Source organism: Mytilus edulis, chromosome 3 (assembly GCF_963676685.1).
Source record: "Mytilus edulis chromosome 3, xbMytEdul2.2, whole genome shotgun sequence".
Classification (NCBI taxonomy): Eukaryota; Metazoa; Mollusca; class Bivalvia; order Mytilida; family Mytilidae; genus Mytilus; species Mytilus edulis.
Window position 1 is genome coordinate 35,966,193 of NC_092346.1, and position 12,479 is coordinate 35,978,671.

Below are 12,479 nucleotides of genomic sequence, written 5' to 3' on the forward strand. Positions count from 1 at the left end.
TCGACACGTATAATTTCTCACGTTTCGTAGTATAGGGAGAAATTATTGTATATACGGTACTAGCGTAGTAGTTTTATAAGTTTACGTCACTAGGTATAAGACACGTGACTTATTTTATAGCGGGACATTTTTTCCCTGATATTATCACTTTCTAGCCCGCCGCAGACAGGGCAACATTCAAGTATGGACACCGGAATATCTTGTTCAATTAAAGACGCCATTTCGTTGGAAGTGAAAAATGCCGTTTCTAACCTTCAACAAGATATATTGAATAGCATTTCTACTATAATGGATTCCAGATTATCGTCTTTCCAATCGAAAATAAGACAATCTCAACAGGACATTTCACAGTCTCAGATGTACAAAATCAAGCAGACCGTAACTGATAATTACACATTCAAGAGAAAAGGCAATGAGAACCAGTTCAAACATGAATCCAGGGTACTTTCCAAGCTGAAAGAAGCAGACGTGAACTTAGAAGGGCCAGATTTGAGCGTCGATTCCGTACAAACAGCTAAAGACAAGATAGTAGAAGGTATGGAATTAGTGAAAGAAAGACAAAAACTTATAAAAATGGCAGATTCCTCAGAACTGGGTTGGAAGGTTGTGAGTGAATAGGTGACAAATCCTATCGCCGGCGATTCGGAAGATGAGAAGAAAATAATCAGGGTACAAAACAGAGCAGAAAGAAAACAGAAAGCAGAGAAATCCAAGAAAATTGTCACAAGAAAAACACCATACACAAGAGAGCAGGCAGAGAATACCAACTCTTCTTGGAAACCTGGCAGGTGCTTCAACTGTGGAGTAAGAGGCAATTGTCCGGATAAGAAGAAGATAACTTCTTTTGAAACTTTAATTAATTTGCCAATCTTGACTAATAGTATTTGTTCAAATTTAAATGATACTAAACAGAGTTCAATAGAAACTGATGGTCACATGACAGTTTATTTCAATGATGTGGTCAATAATAATGTCAGTTTTAAATCACCGTTAAATGTCACGGTTGATCAGCCTTCAGGTATTTTCTCACCTGTTGGTCAGTTAAAATCTAAATTACCTGAATGGACATCAATAACAAGCAATACACATATTTTAGATGTTATCGAAAACGGATACAAGATACCTTTTATATCGAAGATACTTTAGAAAAAAGAATTTCAGTCTCACAAAAATTGGGTCTTTGATATATTTTTACTACACTCCAACCCTTTCTTTGGTATTTCTATGCTTGCTGGGCTATCGGCAACACTATATATATTGTATTCATTCATGCCTTATAATAGATATGAGCGTATAGGGTATACGTATAATTTCTCACGTTTCGTAGTATAGGGAGAACTTATTGTACATACAGTACTAGCGTAGTAGCTTTATAGGTTTACGTCACTAGGTATAATACACGTGACTTATTTTAAAGCGGGAATTTTTTTCCCTGATATTGTCACTTTCTAGCCCGCCCCAGACAGGGCAACATTCAAGTTCCATTTATGTTATGAATATATTTTGATACATGCATTTATATATACTTTTCAAAACAATATATACGTCCGAGTATGTCTCGTGAGATGACTTGTCGCATGGGGTCGGACCCAGGTTTCCAGTTTATCCCATTTGTTTGGTTGTTCCTGGCTGTCGAAGTCATTGATGATCGAGTTATTTATGTATTTAATTACATGTTTACATTCATGTCGGCTATATTTTAGTATATAAAATTATAAACTATAAAGTTTACTTTTTCTAGCTAAGTTGTACCTAACAGTATATTTCAAGGTTTTGTTATTAGGAGTAATTGTGTTTATTGCTTTTTCATATGTTTATACATATATATAGATTTAAGATACATAAAATTGAGAATGGAAATGGGGAATGTGCCAAAGAGACAACAACCCGACCATAGAAAAAAACAACAGCAGAAGGTCACCAACAGGTCTTCAATGTAGCGATAAATTCCGGCACCCGGAGGCGTCCTTCAACTGGCCCCTAAACAAATATATACTAGTTCAGTGATAATGAACGCCATACTAATTTCCAAATTGTAAACAAGAAACTAAAATTAAAATAATACAAGACTAACAAAGGCCAGAGGCTCCTGACTTGGGACAGGCGCAAAAATGCGGCGGGGTTAAACATGTTTGTGAGATCTCAACCCCCCTATACCTCTAGCCAATGTAGAAAAGTAAACGCCTAACAATACGCACATTAAAATTCAGTTCAAGAGAAGTCCGAGTCTGATGTCAAAAGATATTACCAAAGAAAATAAACAAAATGACAATAATACATAAATAACAACAGACTACTAGCAGTTAACTGACATGCCAGCTCCAGACTGACTGAAAGATTATGATTTCATCATATGAACATCAGGCACAATCCTTCCCGTTAGGGGTTTAGTATCATACCATCATAACATATATGAGAAGAACATAACCCGTATCATGCCAACAACTGTTTTTAGAATAAATGTGTTTAGTTCCGATGCAAAGACCTTATCAGTGACTCAATATTAACGCCAACATATGCAATCTTTAATGACTTGACAACAGTATCGTAATTATATCCCTTCTTAATAAGTCTATTCAAAGGTTTTGTAAGTTTCTGAGGTGAATACTGACACCTTTGTGCTTTATAAAGAATATTACCATAAAAAATTGGATGTGAAATACCTGAACGTATTAGAAGTCTGCATGTTGAGCTATATTTACGAATGATGTCTTTATACCGATGATAAAATTTAGTAAATGTTTTGACTAGTTTGTGATATCGAAAACCCTGGTGTAATAATTTTTCAGTAATACATAAAACCTTTGCGAAATAACACAAACCTTTGTTTTTAGCTTATTTCTTATTTAAGATTCAAAGGAAACAGTAGTTATTAATAGATTGCAAAGTAAAATCCTTGAATAATTAGATCATATATCATTGACTTCAATAATGAGCAGAATTATATAAGAAAATGTGGTATGAATGCCAATAAGAAAACTCTCTATCTAAGTCACTATTCCTAAAAGTAAACCATCATAAGCCAAAGTACGGTCTTCAACACGGAGCATTAGCTTACACTGAATAAGAAACTATAAAGGCCCCCATAAACGATATCCTTGTTACTACTAGTATATATACTATAAAGAAAATTGAGTAAATTGAGGTTATATGGAAGAACAAAAATCAACCCTGCTAATATAACTATAACCGAATATAAATATACTTCCAAAGTAAGCTCTCGTTTGAGAACTGTGTAAAGTAGTTTTGCAATAAATATATAGAATGAAGATGTTTTTATTAATAAAATCATGTTCCATCTATTCAAATTGCTACCCAAGCATCTTAAAAAGAATACTTTATTATATTGAAATGAAAATTCAATGACTTTCTATCAAAGAATCTTGATCATATTCTGAGATTTAAAAAAATTGTTTCCTTATTAAAAATTCATTTTAAAGCAGAGAGATAATTTGACTTGGAGTTTCACAATTGTATGACATTATTTTGGATCTTTCAATTTAAATATAAGTGAATATCGATAGCGGATTAGTAAAGGAATCAAAAGAGTAAACAAATATACAGATCAATGTGCTTGTTTTCGAGATATTAGCCATTGAAATTTTGGCGGGAAAACATTCTCTCTTGACTTTTCATAGCTTTATCATTGATAAGTTTACATTCTCAAAAACTATCAAGGAATAATTTAAATTTTATAAGACTTTTACAGATGGCTTATCATTATACATGTAAAAGATTTATAAAAAGATAAATGGGGGTCGATGCCATTTATTTTTAGGCATTCAAATGAATAAAACCTGAGGTTTCTGAAAAATCTGACTAAAATCCCCCAAAATGACAAGCGAACTACAAAGTACCTTAACTAAGTTTTGAAGCTAAAACCAAGTAATAGATTATCAATCTTATATATGAAATTTCTGAGAAAAAAAAATGATTCTACTTATAATCAGGCTCTCCTACCAAACATATTTTTTTCAAGAATCTACATGTATGATATTTAAAAAAAAAAAACCTACACTCCCTTTTTTATAACCTTCCAACCCCAATATTACATTATATATTACATTTGTTGAGCCTTATGAAAAGAACAGGAAGGACTGTAAGTGAGGCAAAGCATGCAGTCATATTCCAATTTGAAAATAAACACCCTCTATTTATGTATTTTTTTACATAAATTTCTATTTATGCAATTTCAGAGTGGATGTTGCTATGGATAATATGTGTTTCCGTGGTAACAATTGAAGTCAACAACAATTGACGATTGTAATTTAAAGTTTGCGTTAGCTTTTATGTATTTTTCTTATCGGAAATAAAACAATTCAGGACATTTAAGCTCTTAAACTACAATATTCTGCAAATAAAAACTCCGTTTCCAAGGAAAAAATAGGTTACTATGGTGACAAAACTAAAAAAAATCCCACGCATTTCACTATTTAATTTAATAAAGAAGTATCCAAACTTCATAACTACAGTGCTATCTATTCTGTACACATTTGCACTTTTCTGAAAAACTCCAGAGAAAATTTGATAATTCAGCAAAAATCCCAATTTCAGAAAAGTTGAAAATATGCATTTTTTCACAAAAATTTTCAAAAAATTTACAAATTTGGTTGACATGCAATCTTCACTAAAACGAAGCTTAAACGATGTTCTATCAATGTTACATATGAAAATTAATTAAAAATGCATGATTCTATTCATAATCAGGCTCTGAATTGTGGTGATTTAGCTGTTTTTTGACATATTTTACCACGCTTAACAACCAAAAAAATAGAGTGGCCGTTACCATGGCAACCACTCATATTTTCCTACTCAAAATTATTTTTTGAGCAGGATTCATTTATTGCTACTACTAGGCCAATTATAGAAAAAATCTGAAACCATCATGTATCGCACTCTGCCTGGTTCTTACAAAGAGCTGTACTTAATAGGAAATGAAACCAATTTCACTAAACTATTAAGTAAAAATTACACTGTTGTATTCAGAATTCGAAAAATATATATAATGTTCCATGTTATGAATTATAAGTTATCATCATATGTAAACCTACTTTAAAAACTTCCTGTTTTATTTAAATTACACACTAGGATACATCTACAGATATAAAAAATGTTAAGTTTATACGTTCTGAAGATAAATATTAACAGTGCTATGAACAAAGTACAAATGAATATGTGCGGTATTTATTTCCTTGTGCAAGTTTATTTTAGTTTGAATTTAAAAAAAATGCGTCAGGAGATTAGTTTCCTTCGATGAATTGCTAATTGCAAGACTTCCCATAACTTCAAACTATCTTAAAATTATAGCGTAAACATTACTCTCCATTAAATATTATTTGATCAAAATGTCAAATTCTTTAAAGCACTTTCTGAAAGACTAGTTTCGACTTTTTCCTTAAAACATTTAACAATTCTGATGAAGGGATTATTTTCAGTACAAGAGTGCTAAACAGAAAACTGAAATTCAATCTATATTGCATCTTTCACAACACAAATAAGTCAAACGGTACAAATTGGTTTTGATTTCTCATTCTCAAAAAAATTATTTCCATGTTTATCATTAAATTTTTGTGATTAACTTTATATAAAAGACTAACAGTCGAAAGAACACATTTATACCAAGATAAAAAAAAATTAATAAGGTCATTTGTTGATGACAATCCTGACAATAGCATTAAAAACCCTTGATCAAGGGCGGATGTGATTTATGCGTTTAAATCTTATTACCATTGATTAAGGAAAGGACATCCAATTCTGACTGTCTAAGCTCTGTCACGTCAACTAACACAACTAGATGCCTTATAACGCAGGCCCGTAGCCAGGAATTTCCAAAGGGGGGTTCGTTGGACTTATGAACTCGACTTTAACAGTCACAATTTGAACAAAACGTAGACTTTAACAGTGCTTATTTGATTTTAAGGGGGGGGGTTCGTCCGAACCCCCCGAACCCCCCCTGGCTACGGGTATGTAACGCCTCCAGTTTAGCCCACCATGCTTAATATATGTAATTCTGTCTAATGACTCAATATATTAAAATAGTTTCTAAAAAATAACCAAATAGTATCGTAGAGTATAATTCAGTCAAACCCTTAGCAAAAAAACCAGCAACATTTCGACGTCGGAGACTTAGTAGTTGTCTTTACTAAATATGTACATTTCATTTTGAGAATTAGTGGCGATATGTTTCAACATTGTAAAATTTACTGTCTTAAGTTACAAGGGTATTTTTTTTGTTAATGAAAATATTGCATTGGAATTTTACTCGGTTTTTGTTTTTGATAACGACGACGGCCATATTTGATGTATGGTTGTCAACAATAGTGTTTATAAATGGTAACAGTAGTAAACACTTTCAGAGATTATTTATTCATAACTATTTTGTAGTTGAATATTTGAATTTTCAGCAACTTTGGTTTTTCTTATAGATGCAGCCAACCATTATGGTTCAGTTAATCATTTTTCAAAGGTATTTTATAATTTGTCTTTCAATATTTATATGATTTTTAAGAGATATTTTTAAGAGATTTTTTATACTAACAACGTAGCAGTTACGTTTTCTGTGGGTTTCGAAAGTTTTGAATGTAACTAAATTTTGCCAGTTTACTATATGTTGCTTTTTCTTCCTAACAATGAACTCATCATAGCTACAAGGATTGAAATTTAGTATTTGCGCCAGACGCGCATTTCGTCAACAAAAGACTCATCAGTAACGCTTGAATCAAAAAATATTTAAAACAAAAATACGAAGTTGAATAGCATTAAGGACCAAAAATCCCTAAATTTTTGCCAAATACAGCTAGGGTGATCTATTCCTGATGTAGACAAGCCTTAGTATTTCAAAAATTCAAAGTTTTGTAAATATTTAATTTATAATTATGACCATATCAATTTCAAAATTTGTCTATTTTCTTACCTTTAAGTGAAATGTAACTGCATGCAGCAGCAATGTTTGATAATTTGATATCAAACAGCATTCTATAAAAAGACATAAGAGTATCATGTTTTTAAGTGTTGAAGCAAAAACTGATCTAATACTTTTTGTAAGGTGGTAGCTCTAGTTGAGGGTGTAACGGCATGAAAAATATCAGTAATATATCATGTTCAAATAGTTTGGCAGATAGTTTCCCCGATTTTCTAATTGATTTTTTTAAATGTTGACCCCATTCACTCTTTTGTATTAGTATTGTGGTCCAGCAACCTGTTTTTCGTCTTAACTTTGACAATTACTGCTATTAGCATTGCAAGATACTAAGCGAATATTGTTCATCTGAAAATGATGTATACATTGTAGCTTGTTGTTGTCAAAATTACTTGCAGAACATTTTCTTTCAAGCTACATGGTAAAAAGGCGGATTCAGCTAGACTTGTTCAAAGGATTGTTTATTCATTTTCATATTGTCACCCTGAAATGTAGGTAACAAATAAAATAAAAATGTGTCCGAGGACAAACTTTGGACTTTTTCAAGTTAAAAAGGGGCATAATTCTAGAACGATAAATGAATCACAACCCAAATTCTAACTCTGTCTGCATGCTGTGGTTCTTAAAGCATTGTGTATGAGTTTCATAAAATTCGCAGGATACAAACTTAAAGTTAAGAGTGCGGAAACGAAAAATGGGACGGACATGCGAAAGAAAGACAGACGAACGGTTTAGGGTAACATATCCACATCTCTAGTAGTTCAAAGTATCAGAAAGCATTACTGGTCTGACATATATGCTACCATGTAACAACTCATCACTGGCATGCTGACTACTAAATGTGAAGTCATTCTTATCAGTATTTTCAATGGAAATTATAACAGAATATGATTTGTACAAACACAAAAGGTACAAAAGGACAACTGAATGGAAGACATATCGACATGAGATGAATGCAAAATAGCAATTTTATAGGTTTAATATTTTCAGGTGAATTTAAGCACAGCTTAATCAATCAATCAAACAATAAAAAAGAGGCTTGACAAAAAGGCAGAATTTTAAGTATCATAATTTTATTGTCAAAGAAGCAAGCATTTATTGAGTGTAAATAAACAAAAACAATATATAACAAAAAAAATGATAAATTATGATTTGGAATAACATGATACGTTTGTAAATAATCATAGCTTATATATATTTATACTGCACTCGTTCTATTTGAACAGTCAAAATGCGTTGACCGTATATTTCTATGTCATATACAGTCACTGACATGATATCACTTTTCCTCATGAATATTTAAATAGAAATTGCCGAATTTTAACTAATTATTCATACGACCTATTCAACCTGTCCTTGTTTTCAATGTATACAACGACTTAAACTTATTTCTTGTGCAATTTATATTTAAAAAAAACATATTTCACTTGTTAATATTTTTGGTGTGCAAACTATAAATCATTATGTTTTATGCTTATTGTTGATAATTATTTTAGTTCATTTTCAAACAAATTCGTTCACCATCGATTGCGAATTTCAACACGTAATGTACATTTCATCGTGTTGTTTACCCCGTTTCTAAGCCTCATCTTTATATCGTTGATATGTCAAGTCAATGCACTATTATTGTCTATGTATACTAACAACAAATGTTTTGATTACTACATAATTCATATATCTACATAATAATACTGATATAAGTATACACTATAAACAATTATAGTTTTAAGTAAGGTTTTTATCTGAAATTAAATGAAAATACCCCGATTCTCCTTGTCATTCCAGAAGAAGTTTCAAGTACGAATTAATTTTCATATCAGCAGAAATGCATAAAACATACTCCATACCAGAAAAAAAATCACCAGTATAACGTTTTAAATTGAATAATAAAAATACCTCCTCTTTAAACTGGCAATGTCAGAAATAGAAGAAACTTTTTTCACTTGGAAATTATGCCAAAACAAGACGTCTTTCAAAATAATAAAACATCTTGCACAAAGGAAAAGTGTGTTAATATCAGATTATTGCACGAGATTTGACATTATATCAGTTGTAATTTCATCCATATGTAATAGCAACCCAAGAGTCGGGGTTTTGGTATCAACTAAGTGCCTGCTAGTTTACTGTAATCCAAAAAATCAATAGTTAAAAAAATACAATTTGATTCCAATTTCACATACAGTTTTACCCTTATCTTAGTTCAATAGTGTTTATTTTGGATTATGTAGCATTAAATTAACTAGACACTTTTTGACAATAACTGGTGATATTCAACTGTATAACATAATTAAAAAATCGTGATCATATTTTTCAAATAATCTCCTATAACATGAAAATGCTAAAAACATCTATGCACTATAAGACATACTTTAAAAGAAAAGAAAAAGAGGAAAACCCGACAGATAAACACCAACTTAATTATCTGCCATAAAATTACTTTTACCATTACTGCACATACACTTCAATTATTTACTGACCAAGTGACTTGATACTCAAGAGTCAGTTCCATTAACATGTCATTGATGAATCTGGTCATTTCCAGATAACTGACAGATCAATTACTTTATTTAGAAGCTTAGAAATATAAAGGCTACTCGGGACATTAACTAGTTTCCAGTTCTATTTACTTTTGGAAGTAAAAAAAATATAAAAAAGAAATGAATACATTTTTAAAAGGTGTGTTCGTTGAAATTATTAAGTGATTCATTATTAAAAGTTCAAATTTTTCTTTTGATTATTTTCACATTTTTTACGGTGCTGTAAAGGTGTTCTTAGAAATTTTCAAAACTCCCCGTTAAATCACAAACACATTTGTTTGCACTTTAGTGAGTGTTGCATTATATGTGACTGTCCTTAAGATGCTTTCTCAAATAGTATGGCTAACCCTGATTGATTGATGTTTGCCACCGTTATTTTTTATTACTAGACACATAGTGCACTCTGCATGATACCAAAGGCAAAATAATAAATGTTCTTTAGCTCTAACAGAACTGAGAAGTCTTTTCTATTCTCTGATGAGATCCGTGCTTTAAGGACAAAATTGATAATCAAAGGAGACAAGTACAAATTACTTTAAGAAAAGTAAAGGGAACCTATATTTTTTGAACTAAAAAAATCTGTCCTCATAATTTGTCAAAAACTTTAGCAAGGTTTTCGTTAAAAAAAATTAATTTTCTAAAGTCGGTATTTCGAAAAATTGTCTACTATTTTTCCAAATGGGGAAATTATTTGTTTTTTGCTATCTGAAGAAAACCACATGAGGTTTCCATCCTGATGATCTCCTACTAAAATTTCACTACATAAAGTGTTGGTTATTTTTTTTGAATTTTAAATAAAAAAATAGGAAGCATGATTTAGTTATTAAGAACTTATACATACAATTTAATCATTATTATTATTAAAAATTCTTCCATAAAAAATTGTCACTGGAAAGTAAATTGAACACAAAAAAATGTTTTTAGAAGATATTACAGTCCTGCATCTTGCAAAAGTTAGGTAATTTTCTTGATAAGTGTAATATCGTTTTGTAACTTGAATATCTAAGCATATATAACATTGATAAATATTGGATAGGTAGGATGTATAGAATGTTATGATCAATGCACTATCTTTTGTGTAATAAAAAGGTAGTGATAAGCCTTGGAAGATTTAAATATCAAGTCAGTAACATTTTATGCAATCTCCAAAAATCACTGCAAATTTAAGCAAATATTGATTATGATTTTTATTGATATGAACTTACACAAGCAAAGTTACATCTTCCATACTATAACATATTGAGCTTAAATTTGTAAGTCATTCAAAATAACTTATGATCCAGTATCAAACTTCTTTGTTCTATTAACTAGAGTTTGGCAAATTATAACAAAAAGTATATAACTGATGCTGCTATTATGCAGTAGATTTTGTTTCAAGTCATGTCGTATATGGACTTCATAAATTTTTGACTCCATCCAATAAACACATCCTCTCTTTTGGAGTCCCCTAAATGATTAATAGATTATTGATAGCTTTTCAAATGAAAAGCTGTATCTCAGCTACAGAGATATGGCCAAGAAACATCCTTGAATTTGTACCACTATTAATAATCAATTTATTGATGCTTTGCTTATGATTTTGTTGATGTTAACATTGACAACGGTATATTCACCCTTAGTTTCTAGAAGTAATTTTCTATCTTAAGTGAGAAGCAAGAAGATATGAAAAATTATCACAAAAATAGATCAAACGAAAAATAACTGTGAAAGTTATTTTTCATAAGCATAGGATCCTGTTTGTGTTTCATTGACAGACCCATAGTTTGTCTCGCCTTGCACCCTTACTGATTGAGAACTGGTCGATACTTGCACATTTTCGTCTCGACCACTGGCTATTAATGACTGAAAAAAATAAAATAAATTGATAGTTATTATTAGAAGTATAACAATAAGTTTACTACAGTGTATAATAAAAATGTATAACAAGAATGTGTCCAAAGTACACGGATGCCCCACTCCCACTATCATTTTCCATGTTCAATGGACCGTGAAATTGGATAAAAAATATAATTAGGCATTAAAATTAGAAAGATAATATCATAGGGAACATTTGTACTAAGTTTCAAGTTGATTGGACTTCAACTTCATCAAAAACTACCTTGACCAAAAACTTTAACCTGAAACATGCACTTTCATTTTCTATGTTCAGTGGACCGTGAAATTGGGGTCAAAAGTTTAATTTGGCTTTAAAATTAGAAAGATCATATCATAAGGAACATGTGTACTAAGTTTCAAGTTGATTGGACTTCAACTTCATCAAAAACTACCTTGACCAAAAACTTTAACCTGAAGCGGGTCGAACGAACGAACGGACGCACAGACCAGAAAACATAATGCCCCTCTACTATCGTAGGTGGGGCATAAAAAAAGTATAACAAATATACCAAACTCAAATTAAAAGAATTGAAGTTAAAAAAAAAGACAAAATCAAATACTAACAATAAATGGAACATTTGAAAACCAACTGAATTGGTAAATCAAATAATCTATGCAAGTGGTTTGCAAATATAAATTGTCATCAATATGTCAAACAATAAAGGAAAAATATGAAAATCTGGGAAAATATAATCACAACAAAATCTGCTACCGAAGGAAGTAATTTATCTAAAAAGTCACAAAAAATGGCACCAAATCATAAAATCCTGCCACAAGTTCATTGTTTACTGTTGAGAATTATAAAGATTAAATAATTTTACTTGAGGTTATCAATAAGTTCTGTGGACTTTAATTCAGTTTGTCAGTGCATCAGCAAAATTTCCATATCAATGACCTCTATAAATAAACAGCTGAATCAAAAATGCTTGATGCATCCTTATTGTGCATATTGCAAAATGGGATATTTATAATGCATTTAATCAGAAGCAAAAGAATGGTTCTGTAGGAAAAAAACATTAATGAGGATACCCTTAGGCATTGATATAATTATGGATGTTTCTAACTTAACTTAATTAGGCTAATATTTCTCTTAAATTGGTAGAATAAATCTTCATGAAAAAAAATTGATATGTGATAAATTCCAAATC

General features: G+C 30.8%; 2 protein-coding genes across 3 annotated transcripts in view; one reads left to right on the forward strand and one right to left on the reverse strand.

The window, feature by feature from the left end:
• The window catches only part of LOC139516353 (calcium permeable stress-gated cation channel 1-like), a 158,123-nt gene that overhangs the window by 81,822 nt on the left and 63,822 nt on the right, over nucleotides 1–12,479 (forward strand). The window lies entirely within an intron of this gene.
• The window catches only part of LOC139518152 (calcium permeable stress-gated cation channel 1-like), a 30,399-nt gene continuing 25,947 nt past the window's right edge, over nucleotides 8,028–12,479 (reverse strand). The window contains exon 20 of the mRNA XM_071309845.1: nucleotides 8,028–11,298. Coding sequence (XP_071165946.1) covers nucleotides 11,167–11,298 — 132 coding nt within the window. The 3' untranslated portion in view covers nucleotides 8,028–11,166. The remainder of the gene's footprint in view (nucleotides 11,299–12,479) is intronic.